This window comes from Mollisia scopiformis (genome assembly GCF_001500285.1).
Source record: "Mollisia scopiformis unplaced genomic scaffold LY89scaffold_20, whole genome shotgun sequence".
NCBI classification, from domain to species: Eukaryota; Fungi; Ascomycota; class Leotiomycetes; order Helotiales; family Mollisiaceae; genus Mollisia; species Mollisia scopiformis.
This window is the reverse complement of record NW_017263600.1, coordinates 1,075,438-1,094,810: the sequence shown is the minus strand read 5'-3', so window position 1 is coordinate 1,094,810 and position 19,373 is coordinate 1,075,438. Positions and strand designations below refer to the sequence as shown.

Below are 19,373 nucleotides of genomic sequence, written 5' to 3'. Positions count from 1 at the left end.
TGTGCTTATGGGATTGGTCTGTCTCAAACTGGGAATAGGCGTTTGGGCGGTGTCGGCATGGCGCTTGATCCGGTCTCGTCGCGGAAACTATTTGGCTGGGTTGGCAGACTGGCGTTTGGGATGAGTTGGTTTGAACGGATTGAGAGGAGATGATGGAATGATCAATCGAGGTATCGGCCTTGGAGGAGATATGTTGTGGAGAGCTGTGATAGCTCGAGGTTTAAATGGATGGATGGGCGAACGTGTCATTGATGCGTTGACATGAACACTGGCTCATGCATGGATGGGTGAAAGATGATGGACGAAGTGGAATGAAATGAGCGAGCTTAAAAAAATTTAGGGCCTAGGTCGATGCGATAATGAGAATTAGTGTCACCTCTCACCTCTAACTGCCTAGAGTTTGTGTATACGGCTGTTGATGTTCAGGCAAGTGTTTAAGTGATGAGTGCATTCTAACTTCCGCAGCCTTTTCGTTTCTCTGTTGTGGCACAGAACGAGTCGAGACTGGCCCTAAGTATTGGTCTCTCCTACCGAAGCAACGATTTCAAAGTAGTCAATTGCTCCAAATCTCCAGCTTGCCCTGTCGTCGTCCCAACACAAAGGAACGTCATGCACGTAGAATCCTACACTTTCCTTTCAATATTCATTGACTTGAAGTACGACTTTTTCAGGGGACCCAAGTCCTTGTTCTATTCCTAGATATTGCTATGTTGTTCTCTTTCACCCCAATAATTCCGGACCAGGTGAGGGAGTAGGGCTTGATTCACCATCATCCTCTGCTGACGCTAGCTAAGTTTTTGTCATCGAGTTGGGTGGGGAAGGGGGACCAGCTAAGTAAGCATTGACGGCCTCGACGGGTAGTTAAGTCCTACAGATAATCAATCCAGCTCCAGTTCTGCTCAACAAGAAGCACCATTTCTAGTGAAGGAATAGCTTCAGTCGAGTTGTGCGGAAGATATCACAAGTTCATTCATGAATCGTGGAAAGAGTGAGGGTGTTGAGGGTTTTTGGTTCGCTGGCTTTTTGCTGGCGCTGGGGTTTTTTGGGCGTCTGGTGTGGTGCAATGGGATGGGATGGGGATTTGGGTTTCATGGTGGTATTAGATGGTTGTGGGTGGGAGGTCTGGGTGGAGGGCTGAGAGGAATATGTGTCTTTCTTTTGTATTAAGTCTTGCTCCTGGTTGGTTTACAAATCGATTTCTGGAGTTCTTGGTGCCATCAGAGGGTAGGTGGAGTCGGTGTGGTGTTTAAGAGCACAGCTGGTTTAGATGGTATGTGGGTAGGAGATTTAATTTTGTAACTTTATCATGTTGCTAGGACTTGAGTAGGAGGGGACATGCACGGATAGTTGCATTTCGAGATATTTGGGAGAGCAAGTAACATGGGTGCGGTGAGAGAGGTAGGAGTTCAGGGTTGGGGTGTGCTATGTGCTATGTTGCATGGTTTTGGTTCAGCGGCATGTTTTATACACATGGTACCTAGAGAATTGTGCTATTATTTCACTTGAGGGCTCAACATTCGCAGCAAGTTTGCATTTTCTATTCTTTGAATTGCAATGCTTCAACGTTCCAAACCGCAAAGAACCAACGACCACGTGCACTCTGAGAGAGCATGAATGCACATGAACGTGCTGCTCAGAGTCAAACATAGCACAGTTGTGCTAGATTCAATATCATTGTCCCGGCCGAGCAGATAACATATCCTAGTAATATCCATTAGCTTTATTATCTTTGGACTGAAATAAGTACTTACCTCGAAAGAGTGGCTGATGCTCGTTATGCAAAATGCTGTCCAAACCTCAAAAAAAATGTGAAGCTTGAGACTTGCTGGTCTTTCCCAAACTCCTGGACCTTCTCCAGTCAAATTCTATTGCCATTTTCGTCGAAATCTTCCTCTCGGAACTGGCGCTCTTGATAAATGCAATTTACATTAGCCCGGTAAACAAAGTCCCCCTCGTTGTATGGGCACATGTCTCTTTCGTTCTGGTCTTTGTGCTCGTTCCTTCAGGGTTGTCAGTAGCTTCTTTCTCTGAGCCACTGCACGCTTTGCTGGGCGCTTGAGCAAGTCTCTCTTAATTGCTTCTACTCCTTTATCAGAACTTGTATCTTCATCGTCATCATCTGAGTCGATATCGGAACCAGAGCTAGGGCTAGCATTGGAATGAGACATATCTTCGTCTTCGTCTTCGACGGGTAGCTTGATGATTGGGATGCTTCCAAATACCACTGATCCCCGAGGCTTGAAATAAAATGGCAAGGGTGGGCAATTGCTTTCTTGTCCCTTCTCCTTCTTTATTACCAAGCCAGCGTCCAGATATCTTGAGACTATTCTTGAATGTAGATCTGCAGCCGTAAGACCGTCATCGTTCTTTGCAGCTTCTCGCAAAACGTCGATCAGGAATTGGGTGAAAGAGAAGAGCGTCGTTGGGCCCCACATCTCACGACTATTGTCCGCGGCTCCAATAAACTCCATGGTGTACATGGCTTGGATACAGGCCCTTGAGGTATGGTCTGTGTCCCAGATAATCAGGACGTCGGAGTAGAGTTTCATGAGTTGCTTCAGTATATAAGTCCAGGCGATTTCTTCTCCTTGTTCTCCACTGTCGCACTTATGGTTAGCTAAAGTACGCTGCAAGGGAGAGAGATCTTACACCCGAGGGAGTAGCATGAGGTCTCCAGCAGCGTTTGATCGTACCCGGCCAGAGTAGTAGAAGATCAGAAGAGACGAGCTGTCGAGCACAGACTTGACAACATCAAGGTTATCATGGTATTCCAGACCGCTGTCAAGATCTACTACTGCCCTGGATTCGTCTGACCAGCCCAATCTGTGTACTCTGGTTCTGAAGTTATACTTCTCTCTAAAGACTTGCTCCAATTCGACGATCTCGGGTGGAACTCCCATCTGATCCTTATTCCACCAGGATATGTGTACGTGGATGTTCTCGTATGGGTTGGACCTACCCGATGAAGACGTCGTTGCCATGTTGTTGGAGGAGGGGGCTGTTGAGGGTAGTTATTCATCTCTTGTGTCGTTGGGTGGTGGAAAGAACGAGTTGAGATGGGTCAGTCTTCGAAAGTCGTCCAAAAGATCAGATCTCGTTGAATGGGCGCTTGTTCGTTGCAGTAACAGGTTGTAGGGGAGCTTTGATAGACTTTCGAGGAGAATAGCAAAGAGGATAGCGTAGGATTTGCTGACAGCAAGGTGGACGGAGCTTTCGACTGAGAATTCGAATGAAGAGGTGTGGACAGCAAGATCTTAGGAGCTTTCAATTGCACGGTTGACGCAAGACGGGTCAGACTGGATTTGCTTTCTGTAGAAGGTTCCGGCTCTCTAAAATCGTCGGGTAGGAGCTCAGACCGTGCAAATTTCCCAGGTATTGCTCATCCTCGCGAAACGTTAAGAAAAAGGGGACTAGCCTTCTACGCGCATTTTTCAAAAATAAATCTACAACTTCCCCCCTGAATACCCTCGAACGAGCTCGGAACGCAATTCTATTGGTCTACCACGCGAATAGCAACAATACAAGCCACAACAGCTGTCCCTTCTTCCATGATCCTCGTCGAATTCGTAGGATACACGTGCCTGAAATTCGAAGAAAAGTCCCGTCAAACCATTCTTGTCTTTGTCGATCAATTTCGACCTTGCACATACACTACGATCCTTCTTCGGTCCCTTTAAAGAGATAACTGTGCAACACAACAAAGTACAGTTGCAATACCACTAAGATGGCATCTGTCTCACAGGCTCAAGGAGAGTTGAAGTCGTCCGACACTCACGTCTCTGGTCAATCTACGGTCGATACCAGCAATACAGGCAGTGGCAATGCGGCGACAACACCATCCCAGACATTGCCTCAATTGTCTCCAGTTCCCTCCTACCCGACTGCTCCAACCCAAGTAAGATACCACTGCATTTGTGCCCCAATCATTGCACCAAAGCTGACGATAGTAACAAGATGACCCATTATCAACAATTCCCGACTGCCCCACAGAATTACCTCCTGCGGTATCCAACTCGCTCACATCTAGCACCCAGACTCCCACCACTCAAGCGCCCCTTTACCCCAATGACCTCCCGTCTCAACCACACGCAAGTTCATGTCTTAGCATTATCTTTTGAAAACCATGGCTTGGCAGAGACCCATAGGCAGGAGATTAATAAACTTCTCGACACCTTTCAATACAGGTACAATTATACTGTCACCGACTTCAGGATCCCAGAGAACGGCTCGCAGGTAGACAGTGAGAACGCTATTTGCAAAGAAATCATGAGTTACAAGAATGGTTCAGCCAATTTTGGGCCTTCTTTGCTATGGGTCTATTATGGTGGCCATGGTGGTCATGGTGGCTTCAGTGGTGGCGAGTTCTGTTTAGAGTTTGTCCTTCCTCTTGTTGGTGAAAGAAAATAGGACAGATTTGCTAATTGGAGCTCAGGGGGGACACTGTTCCTGGAACAGATATGAACATTGTCCGGTGGGCGCCTATACGCAACGCTCTTGCATCACTCTACTGTGATGTTATTGTTGTGATAGACAGTTGTGAATCTGGGGCTGCTTACGATCCAAATTTGGAGTTGAGACCAAATGGATACAGGTAAGACCGAGATTTTCAATCCCAGAATGTCGAGATAGCTAAGGAACTGAGCTAACTTCGACTCTCTCTGGTAGAATGGATTTACTGGCCGCTTGCGGCACTGACAAGACTACTAAGGGACCCGGAGACTTCTCCTTTACCAAATCCATTGACGATAACCTCAACCAAATGGCGGATGGCGACTATCGTATTAGTCTTCACGATCTTACTACTGCACTGCGAAACCGGCGCGATTTCGTGGCTTGGGCCCTCGTCTATCACGCTCCCAATTGGTGGAACCTACCTCGGTGGAATACAGAGACGCAGCCTGAGCTCGTGCACAGAAATATGAGGGATGACGGATATTCGACCATTCATTTGAATGTGTATGCCTCTCAGAGTTTATATCCTGGCCAAAGTGCAACTGTATCTGGAGGTTTCAAAAGCCTAGCACAAAGTGAGATGGAAATGGAGCGAGAGGTAATGAGGAGAGTGCAATTTGTTTTCTTCGACGAAAAGGGAACTCTTTTCAACGACCGTCAAGAATATGAGGATTATCAAAAGCAGCTTCAAGAGGAAGACGAGCGTTGGGAAGCAGAGGAGAAAGAACTCGACGAAGAAGAGCGACGCATGGAGAAGGAAATGGAAAATGATAAGTTAAGAAGACGCGATGAGGATGAGGCACGAAAGAAGTATAATGGAGGCGAGAGCATTTGAAAATAGGGATGTAGGAGATGTTGCCAGGTCTTAGGACTCCGGTATGAATGAACTATTCTGAGTCTACATACGCTAGCAATAGCAATCGTTCCTAGGGTAAGGAACTTTCCTGACCTCAGTGTCTTGTAAGTGAATTAATAGATATGGATGATAGATTAAAGGTCTTCGACTCGGACAATCACACTTGGTGCAAGTTGTTTTTCGATGTTTTTTATTTCCATTCTCTGGAGAATTCTAATAATGATAGATATCTATCTAAGTTTCTATTGTGCGGTTTCAAGTACACAAAGAGGCTTCAAAACTTGGATATTTCAAGCGTTGGATAATTTTGTATTGCAAAGTCGAATTGCGATTAACTAGTCCTTGAGTGTATATTCGGTTATTGTGAACAAAATTCAAATCATCCAAGGCAGGACGCTCAAGGTGGCATGAAAATTGTGCGGCTGGAGAAGAATGATATGCTGGTGAAGTGGCCATGGTCTCGATTACCGAAGAGGCGCGGCAAAGTGTATGTAATCACGGGTGCCGTGAACAAGGATGACTGCATATATTAACCCCAGATGCATTACACTAGCTCAAATCCGCGGTGTTAAAATCTTCGATCAGTAATTCAATTGTTCTGGTCATATCAGCTGAGCGATGTGCATAAATAGATGTGTATCACCCCTTTCTGATCTGAACTTTTTTATTACTGCTTGTTCAATTCTCTGCGGTTCACTTGATCTACACCCTTTGGACTCGAGGATACTCAATCATTATTGAACTATCATCCAAATTCAACTCTCGGAACTATGGCTCAGCCTCCGGAATCTGACATCTCTTCAGATTTTCCCTTCATTCTGCGACATACTGCCGTTCTCGACTCAGAGATGGCTTACATCGATACAGGAAGCACCAAAAGCTCCGCCACAACCGCCATCCTCCTCCACGGAAATCCAACTTCGTCGTATATTTGGCGGAATATCATACCTCACGTTAGCCCAAAACTCCGCTGCGTGGCTCCAGACCTCATTGGCATGGGCAAATCGGGCAAACCAGACATATCCTACCGTTTCGTAGACCACGTTCGCTATCTCGATGCATTTCTCGATGCCATCACACCGACTGGAAAAGTCGTCTTCGTGATCCAAGACTGGGGTTCTGCTTTAGGATTTCATTGGGCAAGTCACCATCAAGACCGTGTGGCTGGTCTAGCTTTCATGGAGTTCATTCGACCTTTCCCAGCATGGGATGATGCAGGCAAAAGTCAGGCCGTGGAGACTTTCAAAGCTTTTCGTACTCCGGTCGTGGGGCGTAAACTCCTCATCGAGGACAATCTTTTCGTCAAGGCAATATTGCCTAAAGGAGTAGTACGGGAGTTGACTGAAGCGGAGAAGACATATTATGAATCGCCATTCCTGGATGAGAAGTCCCGTGAGCCGGTTTATCGTTGGCCAAACGAGATACCCATTGAGGGGTCTCCGGCGGATGTCTATGATATCGCGGAAAAGTACCACAGTTGGTTGTTGGATAGCGAAGTTCCAAAGCTTATGTTTTGGGCGACGCCTGGAACTTTTGTAAGAGAGGAGCAAGCACAATGGTACATGGAGAACTTGAAAAATGTCAGAGGTGTGTTTTTGGGGAAGGGAACGCATTATTTGCAGGAGGATCATCCACATAGGATTGGACAGGAGGTTGCAAACCTCATCGATACTTTGGACTCGAGTCTCAGCGTTTTGTAAATCAATTCATCTTTCTCACACTCGTGTATATAAAAGGTGTGCACAACTGCATCATGAGGGAGGTTTGATCAATTGGGTGATGTACAGGGAAGCTAGACTAAAACTCGCATCGGGTTGTGATTGGCCAGCCGCAAAACTAGCTCTTGATCGTCACACCTCAAATATGTATTCCTGCGGCGCAAAGAATGGAGATTGTGAAACCTTCACCATTCCAGGTCCCCAAATACCGTTCGAAAAGCCTGATATGCTTGCCTACTGGCAGCAATGAGTCACAGAAAGAAGGTCTCTAACTAGCTGCGTCTATTTGTACAATCTTGGCAGTGAATGAAGAGTGGTTCTTCAAGATGTGCATTATATAACTACAGATACGCAGACACCCTCCAATTGATCAATTGGAATATTGCCAGCGAGCACTGTCCATCAAGTGGAGCAGGCCTGCTTCATCACTGCAACTTAACATAGGGAGGTATCTTGCTGAATACTCATAAACTCCATCTTTTCTAAAGTACGCATCATCGTTTTAGATCAGAATCCAGTTGTTTTAACAGCTTTTCCATTCGCTTCGTCAACGAACCAACAGCCAGGTCAATTTGTTCCACGTCGTTCCTAGCGTCCTCGCCTTCCCTGCAGTCGTCCATGTTCTTTCTTCACTGTTTCCTTCAAGATCGCAGACATTGCCTTCAAAAGAGCATCAAGTTGTTCTCTCTTTGATTGAACATTCGTACCCCCATCTTCAATGCCGTACTCTTCTTCCCAACGCTCAATCAACTTTGCAGCTTTTCTTTCTAATTTTCGGAATCGCTCATCTGCTTTTTTGCTGTGGCTGTACTTCGTCCAAGAGTGGTAAGCGATCATGGAAGCCTTTATGTTTCGAACTTCGAGAAGCTTTGGATGAGAAACTATGGCGTCGCTGCATGCTTGGAACTTTCGCAGATCATCATAGTTGGCGACGTGTGGTTCTGTGTCGAGAAAGCTGACATCAGCATTGCTTAATGAAATTGTAGTCTGAGTAGCATCGAAGGAAGAAGATCTCGATCGCTGTGGTGTATCTGCAGGCCAACTGGGATTCGCGTTGTACAAGTAATTGAAAGTGCGAATTTGATCTCTTGCACTTCGAATTTCCAGCTCAGGGTCAAACAGAGAAGCATCTGCTACCATATTCCCACGGTGGCATGCGTCTGTCTTCGCTTGCAGGATCGATTGATCAGCGTGAAGATCTTGTGAGATGATGCTGACATTTCCCTTGATACGGACTCGATTGGCAGCATCCATGAAGCCTAGCCGCACTGCAACGCCGACTTGGAAGAGTGGCTCCTTCTTCTTCAACTGGCGTGTCAAATCATCTACTTCCAGACGAAAACTTCCCAAGTCGTGTCCCATCACTGTTATTTCTTTGTCCATCTCGAAGACTTCGGCTCGGGAGTTCACCAATGCAGTTGTCGCAAGCTCCAACTCAATTACAGCATTATCTCTCTCAATTTCAGTCTTGATTAGTTTGAGTTTTAGGTCCAAGATCTCTGCTTCCAAGTGTGATGTCCTCTGCCGTGTGTGCTGAGAAAGATTGCTTGGATCTGGTGTAGCTGCTAATGGAGAAGCCAAGACTTGCTCGTACTCTTCTCCGCCCGTGGATTGTGTCTCGGGTGTGTCTGCTCTCCATGATGAGATGTGTTTGTAGTCTTCTGCTTCGAGAAAAGCGTCATTGTCTGGTATGTCAGAGTTAATTGCTCTATCCGTCGTTAAGTTGCGCATCTCGAAAATAGATCTTGGCTCTTGGTATCAACGAGATATGAATCGTACGAGTACCAAGGAGGACGACCAAAAAATCTCCTGATAATGCTCTGTCATATAGAGTATATGGTGCCATTTGATGGTCGGAAGAGGTTCTCATGCCAAGGAGAGGTTGGCCAGCATCCGGGAGTAGAAGTAGGCTGCCGCCATGCATTCCGCACGTCACAGAGGGTTACACTGAAGTTATTGTAGTATTACCTCCTTGATTTAGGATCCATCGATGTTTAGGAGGATGTGGCTGAAAACTTTTTGGAGGGCGGGTCTGAGGAATGCTGCGGTCCATGGCTTCAGCAAGGGGGCTGAGAAGTGGGTCGTGAAGGTGAAGCGATATTGAAAGGAGAGCTGGTCACGTGGTCGCTAAGAATTGACGACAGCAGGTTACAAGGAATGACGACAACCCCAGTCCTGAGAGATTATCCCAGGCAACGCCGAACTCTCACAAGGACAGAACAAAATGCCTTTGCTCATCAAGTGCATTCAAGAAGAATTTTGTCGGGCGAAAGTTTGTGCGTTCATTCATTCGATACTCCAACAACAGACAGACAGACAGAAGTCTAACACGTCCTGAAAACTCGTGTCCAGAAGCCCTTCTTCTCCACCAAAGTGTCGTCTTCGTCCTCATAGTTGTCCTCCCTCCTCTCCATCACTCGAAGCTCGATACTCGGGATGTCAGGGTCCCCACAGACCCGCAAGAACAACGGCGGGACGCTCTTCTTCTGCCAAATCCACTTCTTGTCTTGTGCCTTTAGCCGTGGTATGATTGCAAAGAGTAGTTCGGAGGCTGTAAATGGGGCACCAGTCTTTGCGCGGGACTTGAGCTCCTTGATCAAGGAGTGGGAGAAGGATCGGCGGCCAGGGGCCAGGGCAAGGCTGTCTTTTCCGCAGGAAGCGAGAACTTCCACCCGGTGGTGGTTGTTGAGAGGGGGGAGATCAGGAAAATTCGCTTGCTCGGGTGAAGCAAGAAGAGTGGCTGCGAGAGAAGCGGATGGAGCGGCGCCGGAATGGCAGGAGTCTATCATCAGGACTACATCTGCACGGGCGGGGTCGATAAATCTCTCCTGGAATTTGTTCCATCGAATCGTTGGCGGGTAGAGGTACTCTTCGTATGCTCTGTGTATCCGAATTAGCTGACAGACTTTCGAGAACCTTGAGGTTCCAGCAATCTGACTTACTTCTCGTGGCCTTCATTGCCAGGACCCCAAATCAAACCAGAGGATCCTTTCGAGCCATGTCCGGAATAGTACAGAATGAGGAGATTGTCTGGCGAGCAGAGGATAGCCGAAAGTCTTTCCTTGAAGAATTGATGGAATACCGCTTCGGGCTGTGCCAGGGGCAGAAGGAAGTGCTCCACCTGGTAGTTGTACTTGTCCCTGAATACTTGGGCCAATGGTATGGCCTCCTCTTCCAAGACCCCAAGATCATCGTCAACCCACGACACCACAAGGACAAAGACGTGCTTATAGTATGGTACATTGTGGCTGGAAGCTGCCTCAGCCATTGCGAAGAGTTGTTGACGGTTGTCGAGAGCTGTTGGTACAATCGGATCGAAGGAAAGCAAAGGCGAAAGGAATTGTTCCAGCAAGAGAAGGTTGAAAACGACGCGGTAAAGTGGTCGGATTGAACGTGACGCGCTTCTCACTCAGCAGCAAGCGGAAAATTCACCCTTCTTCACCATAGCCGACAAGGCGCCAACCTTTCGAAGAGCATTCAACCAAGCCACTTCTCCTGGACTCTTGGGGACAATTTCTTTCTCCAAAAATGCATTCTTCAAAGATGATTTTGCAATTGCAAAAGCTGTCAAGAAAGAATAACAAATTTGAAGTTTCAAATGTCCCTGTAAATCGAGGACAATGCAAAGCGGCAACGAAGCCCTTTACAAACAACCTCGAGCTCCATCTGGCAGAGAAGTGGCAGAGCACTTAAGAGTGCCTGTCTTCTCCCTTCTTTTCCGGGTCATCCTCTTGACAGCTAGGTCAAATGATGCTTTGTCGCAACGGGACACCGAAGATTCCTGTTGGTTGTTGCACTACATCGAGTTCTAGTATTTGTTTCAGCCATTGCTTGACAACTCTGGAAAGATTCTGTTTGGTAATGCCGGCAGGATACCGTGGCTTTGGCTTTTCCAGTAGCCAACAGGCAGATCATAGAGGGGTCATAAAAGTCCACATGGCATGGGCGTCGAGTTGTTGATATGATCAATGTTCTGCGACTGCTACTGTAATGATATATTGCTCTCTTTGCTTTGATGTTCTTGTAGTTTGGGAGGGCGTGACTCCAGCATTCCAGAAAGGGGTAGTAGCCAGAGGCTAAGGAGACATATTGTTGGTGCATCTGTAAGACGATGTTAGTTTGGCTTCTTCGTTTCGTCCGGCTTGCGCACAACAGACAAGGTGCTCTTACCACTGTTGCGCTAGTCATTTCATCAAGATCTCTCTGTCGTATTTGTTTTGGAGGAGGTCGGAAGGTGGAGACCAAGGGAGCAGAAGTTGTTAGGCGTGCGAAGTCATCAAGTCCCGTTCAACAAGATCTGTTGCGCTCGGAGACTGCTGCGATCAGCATTTGGTCGTATATGCTTGCATGACGATTGCGTTCCAGACGGTGGCAAGATTGTTTCTTGTTCCAATGTCGAGGGTGTTCCTGAACTCGAGGACATTTCGGTGGGACGAGAAGGACTCGGGCCGTAGTAGTAATCGCTGAATAGCTTGGGTAATAAGGCAAGCTTGGCACGTTCTCTGAAGATCTTCTGCTCGATGGGGGTGGTTGATTGATGTATTCTGAAGGGGACAAAGACTTGCGCAATTGATGGGAGGATCAAAAAGGTAGTTCGTCCAGAGGCTGGCAGAATTTTCTTCCGTGGTATTCCACAAAGATCTGACGATATAGGACGCCCCTGTCCGAAATGTGGAAGCCTCGAAGCCTCAAATCGAGGCAGGTCACGTGTGCCCCTGAATGTCATCCAGCCACTTCGGTTCGTGCTTTGATTGGGTAAGATCCGAAGCATTTGATCACTGCGAGATGAAACCATAGAGGATTATTGCAAGATCAGTGCTTTCGCTCAGGATGTTGTCGAAGAGTCGTTCATGAATTTTGCTTTGAAATCCCTTGCATAGGATTTCTGACCCAGATGCACAATTTGACCACGAGATAATCGGAACGATGCCAGAATTCGACGGCCACCATTTGCCTCCCAGGATCTTCTTCATTCTTTTGTCCTATCTATATTTATTGCACAATTCTGCGGGCCTTTCCTCCTGTAGCAATCGTACTTTCCTCAACTCTGGTTGTTGTTTGTCGTCGTTCTGCTTTGCGCCGAGCGACTCCGAGAAATTGGAACAGCTTTTGACAACGCTTAGTTGACCAGTATGTTCATCCAATACTCTACCCACAGATCTTGTACTGACCTGAAGATCACAAGTCTTCTCCTATTGCTTTCTGTCGTCTGTTTCGTGCACCTGGGTCTCCTGCCGTCCGAAGCATATCTCCATTTTGCTCCAAGATCTTTCCATGCAACACATCGCTTTCCATCTAGCCATAGTGCAAACCGCCTTTCAGCTCATTCATCGATCGAGTCCCCGATTACAATAGCATAATGCGATTGAATGCAAAATACTTGACAATGGCAACTCTTCCAACCCCACATACCTTCTTCCCAGCTCCTTCAAAGCAACACGCTTTTCTCCCCGCCACTCCCACCAGCTCTGCAACATGAGATGCATCAATCATCCGTGAAATCCACGTTCTTCTCACATACCTTGCAGACGACCATCTCGGGGTTTTGAAGGAAGTAAAAGGCCTGGAAGAGGTATTCAGACAGCGATGCAACTTCTATACCGTTTTCCTCCGAATCTCAGGAGGCAAAGGGACAGCTGAGAGTAGAAGATTTGTTGACGACCAGTTCCGGATCATGAGAATTGGGATGAGTACGAGTTTGAACTCTCTTTTCTTCTTTTATCATGCGGGGCACGACAACGAGGGCGAATTTCTGATGGTGTAAGTTGTTCCTTTCTTCCTCACTGTTTGGAGGATAATCCATTAACATCCAAAAGACCAACGAAGACTTATCCGAGTAACTGCGGTGTTCCTTGGCGCCATATCATGGCCAACCCCAGAAAAATGACCGGCAACGTTCTCGCCGTGATCGACGCTTGTTATGGAGCAGCCGCAACAGACCCCAACGCTTTGCTCGGAAACATGAGACGAATAGAATTCCCTACAGCATACGACGACGACGGCGAGGCACAGGGTCCCGGAGAATGTTCATGCACGCAGATCATACTAGACTTTCTGAATCAGCAAGCGGATACATCCGAAGTCATCATAGCCTTCGAGATTCATACACGAATGAGAAAATGGATGCTGGCAATGAGAGCCATGATCCGAAAGTTTGGTCCACCACCCAAAGAGGGCAAGTTCGCTGCCGAGTGCGAATCCTACCATCGGATCGAACGTGGGAGGACCGGCGTCGGTGCATGATCAAGCGAGCACCCCACGATATTGACGCTTATGAGGAGAGTTGGGGAGATGCAGGCTACGAACTTGGCTTCTACGAGACCTTTGCTGCAGTTGAAGAGGCCATGCGACTAGTCAAAGAGACTGTGGACGAGAGGGAGCGTCTTGAGGCTGTTGAGAGAAAGGAGAGTTCCCTTAGAAACTATGGGAAGACGTTCTGGACGAGTTTCAGACAAGAGCAGAGACTTTGAGTTGAGAAGCTGAGGCTGATCCCAACCGTTTTGTCCCTCGTAGGAGCTGGGACGAATAGTTCTGATAGAGAGAGTGAGGACGATGCAAGCAACGACATCAGATGCTGATCCTCAACATAACCAGCCCAGAAGTACACACCTCCAGACTCTACTAATTCAACACCTCGACCTTAATTTCGGTCCAGCACCTCTCGAGCTGGAAATTCCTAAGCCTGTAGCTTGACTTCAGGTCTTACTGCATTTCCGAGCTGAGTTCAAGGTTGGAGATGTGTGCCGGTACTTCGGTTGAGTTTCTGAATAGGATAAAGTGTTGAGCAAGGATGGCTTTTGGATGTCTTATGTATTGTACAGCTATCGTTGGCTATACTTGCCCTTGCCAAGGGGGCACAATGAAATACATGACTGCATGCACAATACAAGCAACAATCGGCGCGACCCTGAAAATTCCATATGTCAATTTACTTTCTCCAAACCGGATCAAGAGAGACAATTGCGAAACTCACCAATGAATCCAATGCCACCCCGGAAATGCACTCCCCACAAACGACCCAAAGCACCTCGCCGGATTCAGACTCGCACCTCCATACCCATACCTCGCAAACGCACTCGCAAAACTAATCGTCCCAAGCACCATGCCCACTAAGAACGGCCCCAGACTCGGACCAATGGTCTGTTTCTGTCTCGGATCCAAGCCCACTCCAAACGCCAGAAAGATGGAGATCAGACAACACATAAACTCCACCACAAAAGCGTTACTGACCGGAACAATATCGTCGAAAAGCCAACACCCGCCGACCTTGAAGGCTCTGGTCCCGTAGCTGGCGCGAGCGAGGAGACCGGCTAGAGCCCCGCCGGCCGTTTGGAAGGAGACGTAGAGGACCATGCGGGGGAGGGAGCAGAGCCGGACGCAGAAGGTTGCGATTGTGATGGTGGGGTTGAAATGAGCGCCTGAGACGGCGCCGAAGGAGAAGGTGAAGAGGGTTAGGATGAGCCAGTTTGTGATTCCACCTACGATGGGGCCGATGAAGGCTGCGTTGTCGAAGGGGCCGAGTTGGGTGGTTGGTGGGGTGGGGAGAACATGGGGAGATATGCTGGTCCAGATTGTGAGGTAGATTAGCATCATTGCTCCTGTTGTGATCTGTTAGCTTATACTCGGATCTGGGAGGAGAGAAAGTGGTGGAGGCATACCCATCCCTTCGGCTAAAGCAGATTTCCACAAAGATAAACACATAAATCCCTTCAGATCAAGCTGCTCCCGCAATGTCATGTAGGGAGCAGCATCAGGGATATCTTTGAGGAGTGATGCATTGGCCGAATCATTTCGATCGAGTACGAAACCCTGGTTTCCTCCAAGACGACCGATGAATGGATGAGTGTTGGTTTGGGCCGGTTGGGGGGCATAGGCAGGGAGGTTTGGAGCTGTGGTGGTTTTCTCGACATCGCTTTGTCGTGCCATGGCGATTCTGGCGGTCATGGTGGATGGAGCGGATATACAGCGGGAGGAGCGGAGATAGGATGTGGGGAATGGTGGAAGGATGAGGTTTCGCAACGACGAAAGGGACCGAGTGAAGCGCGGTCAAGTGATATCCAGTGTATACGATACCAGTCTAATCTCGAACATAAGATAATATTGAAAAACGAGGGAAGCTTAGATCATTGAAAAGTCTGGGAAGGATACTTCAATATTTAGCCATCCTTACTCATCCCGCTCATCTCCGCTGGGAAGAGCGGGAGAGTCAATCACCTGACCCAGATCCCAAAGGAGACCGGGTTACCAACGAATCAGAGATCTCCTACTTCGAAGTTTCCAAAATAATCAAGCATTGCGGAGACAGAAGAAAACAATTGGTCAATGGCTCTGACTCTTTCGGTCTTCTGCTGAATAACTCCACTGCATGAAACTAACCGCCAGCGAGTCTCGGTCGCTGACTTCGCACCCGCTTACCTAAATCCGAATTCGAGGCGAGCGAGGAACGACTGCCAAAGAAGGGAGTTCGCAACGTAGAGCGGTGCGCAGTACATATGCACAGGCGGCGTCGGACGATACAAGATTCCTGTGGCTTGAAACTCTCGGGATCGGAGTTGAAACGGTGTGGTGGTCGCTACCTACAGTAGAGGAGTCATCCATTTTCTGGCGGTTGGCTGAGTAAGGGGCTGAGGGAATGCTGGTGGGTTCGGGGTCCGGTTAGCACCGCGAACATACGGCCGTCATCCCCATTCGGTAGATATGGAGATCGGGGATAAGCGTGGAGAGGACGACGATTAATGATATATGAGTAACTGGTCGAACTTTGAAATCTGTTCTTTTTTTTTTAATCATCAACATCAAGAACATTCTACCAGCAAACCAATACATCTTCACTTGAACTTCGAAGTATGCTTTTGATACATGCCGAATACTTCTATCAACAACAATCGACGAACCTCCCTCGCTGAAGACACGATGGCGGAGAGAAAAGCTATCAACCACCCTTTTGTCACCCTGGCGTTACTGCTATGGATGATTGCAACACGGAAACTGAAATAAATCTACTCTTGGTCTTTGCATTGCAAAGCAAACTGTTAGTCCTCTTCAAGTCCTCATCCTTCGAACTCTCACTAACAGAATCCAGATATCACTTTATACCTCAACTGGTCATACTTTAATGGTCACAATCAACGATCTCCCAGATGTCTCTCCTCCGAACAGACTTGACCGCGACAATACTTCACATGAGGCTCTATCATAGAACTGGAAGATTGAGCGCTGGTCCTCTGTTCGGGATTGAAGGCAAATTATCTGGGCACGAGACCGGAATCCTACGAAAATTCTTCGATCTTACTTTCCGGCAACGTCGGTCCTTCACATGAGGTGTTTTTGTCCACGAGACAGCACTGGAAGGACTGGCCATAGCTTGCTGGATTGATCGAAGTTTGATGGATTCTTGGCTCTTGTTTGGTGGTGGTAGAGATGGGAATGTCGGATGCAGTGGATGTCGGGTCTTGGGTATCTTTCTTTTGTTGAATGGGGAAAAAGTCTTGCTCCGGATCATGGGATATAAAAAATGAATTCTTTCCCATCAACTACTGCTTTGCTCTGTGTATCCTTGCCGTGACTCGTGATCGTCCCTTGTCGTCCAAATTCTCGTTGCCTCCATCTCACCATATCCTCCTCTTCTCATCATCAGTAATCAGCCGAATTCTCGACTCGGCCATCTATCAATCTCTGTAATCATGATTATCATTCCCGTCATCATCATCGTCGGCTTTCCAATGCTGCAGTCATAATTCCTTGCCAGTTGCATCTCGGTCTTAGCAAAGCCATGCTGAATCCGAAAGAAAGCGAAGGAGGCGTGGTGCTTGCATTGAACCGTCGATGCAAGAGGGAGAAAAAACTGTCCGCTCGGAGAAAACGTGAGTCCGAAAGTCCCGCTTATCTTATCTGGTAGCTAGCGTGAGATACCCCTGTAAGGTCTCGTGAAGTGCGACGAAAGTAAACAAACTTCACGAATTTGCGATTGCGACAATAGCCAAGATGCGATTCTCGAGATCTTTGAAATGTAAGTTTGGCAAGAATCCTGGAACGAAGTTCTGGAACTAATAGATTGTAGCATCAACTCAATCCCTCCCAAGCCCCAATGGCGCATACCTCGCAACCATTTTCCCCTCCCAACTCAGCATTCGAGAAACGCGATCCCTAGAAATCCAACGCGTTATCTCTCTCCCGCCAGATCTCGCCGTATCATGGTTCCTGTGGTCCGAATCCTCGAATCGGATACTCGTCGCTTCTGCAGAGATCATACGAGTCTATTCTCTCACCAACGCGAAATTCGCTGCCAATATCACGAATGCGGGGACCACGAAAGTAACTTTGGTTACTTTTGGAGCTGGGGATGATGAGGTTTTGGTGTTCTCGGAATATGGGCTGAAAGTCTCGGTTTATAATCTTTCGACGGCGAAAGCTGTGGATATCAATGCGCCGAAATTCTATAATGCTGGTGTGGCGGCGAGGGGATATTCGTATCGACCGCAGACTTCACATCTAGCGCTTCTGACGAGGAGTGGTGGGAAGGATGTGGTTAGCATACATACTCCTGGGACGCTGGATGTTCTAAGGTCATGGATTCCTCAGAGTGTTGATGCGCAGGGACTGTATTGGAGTTCAGACGGGAGATGGCTTGTACTTTGGGAGTCGGCGTCGCAAGGACATAGACTGTTTGTCTATACGGCGGATGGACATTTGTTTAAGACTTGGAATGGGCCTATGTCCGCGGACGATGATATTGCTCTAGGAGCTGGGATCAAGATTTTCGAATGGAGTGGGAATGGTGCATATATTGCTTTGGGAGATTACAGCGCGAGAGTTACTTTACTCTCTGCTCCCTCGTTCTCCGAATCTATGAGCTTGGTTCATCCAGCTGCTGTCAAACCGGCAGAATCTCTGCAGGTGAGAATTCCTTCCTCAAAGTCCAGGAGACTTACTGACAATGGCAGATTTGGCAAGAACAAATCGTCCCTGGAGGATTCGACCGCGAATTCATACAAGCCACACAATCCATCTGCCCTCCCACCATAGCATCTCCCGCCAACACAGAGACGAAGACTGGCACCAATCTCCTGATGTTCGACAACTCTGGAACATTATTGGGAACACGGACAGAGAACATGCCGACCACGATTTGGATCTGGGACATCGGCAGCACACGTACACTGAGATCTGTAATCATCCTCCATGCTCCCATCGCGAAAGCGACCTGGCACCCCACCATCGACGAGCTCCTCATGATCAGGTGTGAAGGCGATCGCGGCCTTGTCCATCTCTGGGACCCATCCTGGGAAAGTCCCAAGGTCATCGATTTCGCCAAACAGATCCCAGGTGGAAAACTACTAGGAAAAACAGCCGTGCGATGGTTGAATGCTTCGCAACCTGCTATCTTCTTCAGTGATTCTCAAGATTGTATTCTAGCTTCACTTTCTGAGGACGAGAGTGAGGTTCCGTGGCGGGATGCTGAGGTTAGGGGATTTGATATTTATGGACAGAGGGAGGAGAGTCCGTTGCAGCTTGTGCCGGCGGATGAGAAGGGTGGGAAAGGAAAGGTTTCTATTGCTGATTTGATTGATGAGGAGAGTGAGGAAGGGGGGATGATGATGAGTGGAGGGAGTGATGAGGTGGATGATACGTTTCAGTTTAGGAAGTTTGTTGATTGAGGTGGAATCTTAGGATTTGGCATGAATAATGACACTGAAACAAATTCTCTCCAAAATTCAGGGGGCTTGAGGTAGAAAATATTTCTAAGAATCTCCATCGATGCCAGCGCGAATAGCGCAGATTGCGTAAATCGCGGAGAATGCCCAGAAATTACTCTTGTGGTTATGAGAAGATGCAGAAGCAGAACTAGCCCTCGAAATCGTCCTACCCATTTCATACGTTCTGCTAGTATCGATTGAAGGGAGTATAGTGTGAAGAAAGTTCTCATACACTTCCATATCTTCTGGAGTAGTATTCCAAAAACTTGAAAGCACAAACAGCATTGTGATAGATAAACAATAGCGACAAACAACACGATGCGGTGTCTCAATCTCACCACCAACAATCAAACATCCAACATCCGCCAGCAATCTCCTATCCAATTGTGGAAGTTTATCCCATGCCCATAAATGCAGTACATATGATTCCCCTTCCCAATGCATCAGTGTCCGCTATCTTGAGACTACAACCCTGTTCTTGTTGCCAAGTTTCGACCCCTGCACTGCTGAATCGCGCATGCAAGAATGCAAATCAAGGCATGGAAGATGGATGCTTCGACAGCTGAACACCACTTACAGCCTGAAGGATAAGCTCAAACTTGTGTTTCTGGCCAGTTGTGAGGCCAAAGAACCTAGATCTTGAACATAAAA

The 19,373-nt window shown here is 47.7% G+C and overlaps 9 protein-coding genes across 9 annotated transcripts; 4 read left to right on the top strand and 5 right to left on the bottom strand.

Moving 5' to 3' along the window:
- Positions 1-1,928: 1,928 nt before the first annotated feature.
- On the bottom strand, positions 1,929-2,981 carry LY89DRAFT_756449 (uncharacterized protein; the record flags this gene model as incomplete). Its single annotated transcript, XM_018221376.1, has 2 exons — positions 1,929-2,598; positions 2,650-2,981. 2 exons carry the CDS (start codon positions 2,979-2,981, stop codon positions 1,929-1,931), a joined length of 1,002 nt encoding a protein of 333 aa, XP_018067438.1.
- A 743-nt stretch (positions 2,982-3,724) lies between these two features.
- Positions 3,725-5,287, top strand: LY89DRAFT_737977 (uncharacterized protein; the record flags this gene model as incomplete). Its single annotated transcript, XM_018220318.1, has 4 exons — positions 3,725-3,895; positions 3,955-4,373; positions 4,433-4,591; positions 4,666-5,287. 4 exons carry the CDS (start codon positions 3,725-3,727, stop codon positions 5,285-5,287), a joined length of 1,371 nt encoding a protein of 456 aa, XP_018067437.1.
- Positions 5,288-6,069: 782 nt separating this feature from the next.
- Positions 6,070-6,966, top strand: LY89DRAFT_623209 (alpha/beta-hydrolase; the record flags this gene model as incomplete). Its single annotated transcript, XM_018211006.1, has 1 exon — positions 6,070-6,966. A coding segment is annotated over exon 1 (888 nt), but the record flags the coding sequence as incomplete, so codon positions are not given.
- Positions 6,967-7,345: 379 nt separating this feature from the next.
- LY89DRAFT_785593 (uncharacterized protein) lies at positions 7,346-8,757 on the bottom strand (the record flags this gene model as incomplete). The annotated part of the gene is made up of 1 exon (XM_018222904.1): positions 7,346-8,757. One exon carries the CDS (start codon positions 8,755-8,757, stop codon positions 7,615-7,617), a length of 1,143 nt encoding a protein of 380 aa, XP_018067435.1. The 3' UTR covers positions 7,346-7,614.
- Positions 8,758-9,053: 296 nt separating this feature from the next.
- Positions 9,054-10,533, bottom strand: LY89DRAFT_200486 (uncharacterized protein). Its single transcript, XM_018205784.1, has 2 exons — positions 9,969-10,533; positions 9,054-9,906 (listed from the first exon to the last, which is right to left on the bottom strand). The coding sequence occupies exons 1-2, from the start codon at positions 10,292-10,294 to the stop codon at positions 9,351-9,353; spliced, it is 882 nt and encodes a 293-aa protein (XP_018067434.1). The 5' UTR covers positions 10,295-10,533; the 3' UTR covers positions 9,054-9,350.
- Positions 10,534-11,109: 576 nt separating this feature from the next.
- LY89DRAFT_200632 (uncharacterized protein) lies at positions 11,110-12,264 on the bottom strand. The gene is made up of 3 exons (XM_018205785.1): positions 12,198-12,264; positions 11,197-12,132; positions 11,110-11,127 (listed from the first exon to the last, which is right to left on the bottom strand). The coding sequence occupies exon 2, from the start codon at positions 11,819-11,821 to the stop codon at positions 11,303-11,305; it is 519 nt and encodes a 172-aa protein (XP_018067433.1). The 5' UTR covers positions 11,822-12,132; positions 12,198-12,264; the 3' UTR covers positions 11,110-11,127; positions 11,197-11,302.
- Positions 12,265-12,700: 436 nt separating this feature from the next.
- LY89DRAFT_737973 (uncharacterized protein) lies at positions 12,701-13,496 on the top strand (the record flags this gene model as incomplete). The annotated part of the gene is made up of 3 exons (XM_018220317.1): positions 12,701-12,786; positions 12,843-13,257; positions 13,305-13,496. The coding sequence occupies 3 exons, from the start codon at positions 12,701-12,703 to the stop codon at positions 13,494-13,496; spliced, it is 693 nt and encodes a 230-aa protein (XP_018067432.1).
- Positions 13,497-13,857: 361 nt separating this feature from the next.
- Positions 13,858-14,952, bottom strand: LY89DRAFT_592308 (aquaporin-like protein; the record flags this gene model as incomplete). The annotated part of the gene is made up of 3 exons (XM_018209692.1): positions 13,858-13,933; positions 14,000-14,624; positions 14,685-14,952. The coding sequence occupies 3 exons, from the start codon at positions 14,950-14,952 to the stop codon at positions 13,858-13,860; spliced, it is 969 nt and encodes a 322-aa protein (XP_018067431.1).
- Positions 14,953-17,010: 2,058 nt separating this feature from the next.
- LY89DRAFT_737971 (uncharacterized protein) lies at positions 17,011-18,683 on the top strand (the record flags this gene model as incomplete). Its single annotated transcript, XM_018220316.1, has 3 exons — positions 17,011-17,035; positions 17,087-17,922; positions 17,970-18,683. 3 exons carry the CDS (start codon positions 17,011-17,013, stop codon positions 18,681-18,683), a joined length of 1,575 nt encoding a protein of 524 aa, XP_018067430.1.
- Positions 18,684-19,373: the final 690 nt, after the last annotated feature.

Excerpts from the sequence above, each read along its gene's own strand:
- LY89DRAFT_200486 (XM_018205784.1), bottom strand. The coding sequence starts at position 10,294 with ATGGCTGAGGCAGCTTCCAGCCACAATGTACCATACTATAAGCACGTC. Across the intron at positions 9,907-9,968 it reads GGCAATGAAGGCCACGAGAA|AGCATACGAAGAGTACCTCT; the intron begins GTAAGTCAGATT and ends TCGGATACACAG.
- LY89DRAFT_200632 (XM_018205785.1), bottom strand. The coding sequence starts at position 11,821 with ATGGTTTCATCTCGCAGTGATCAAATGCTTCGGATCTTACCCAATCAA.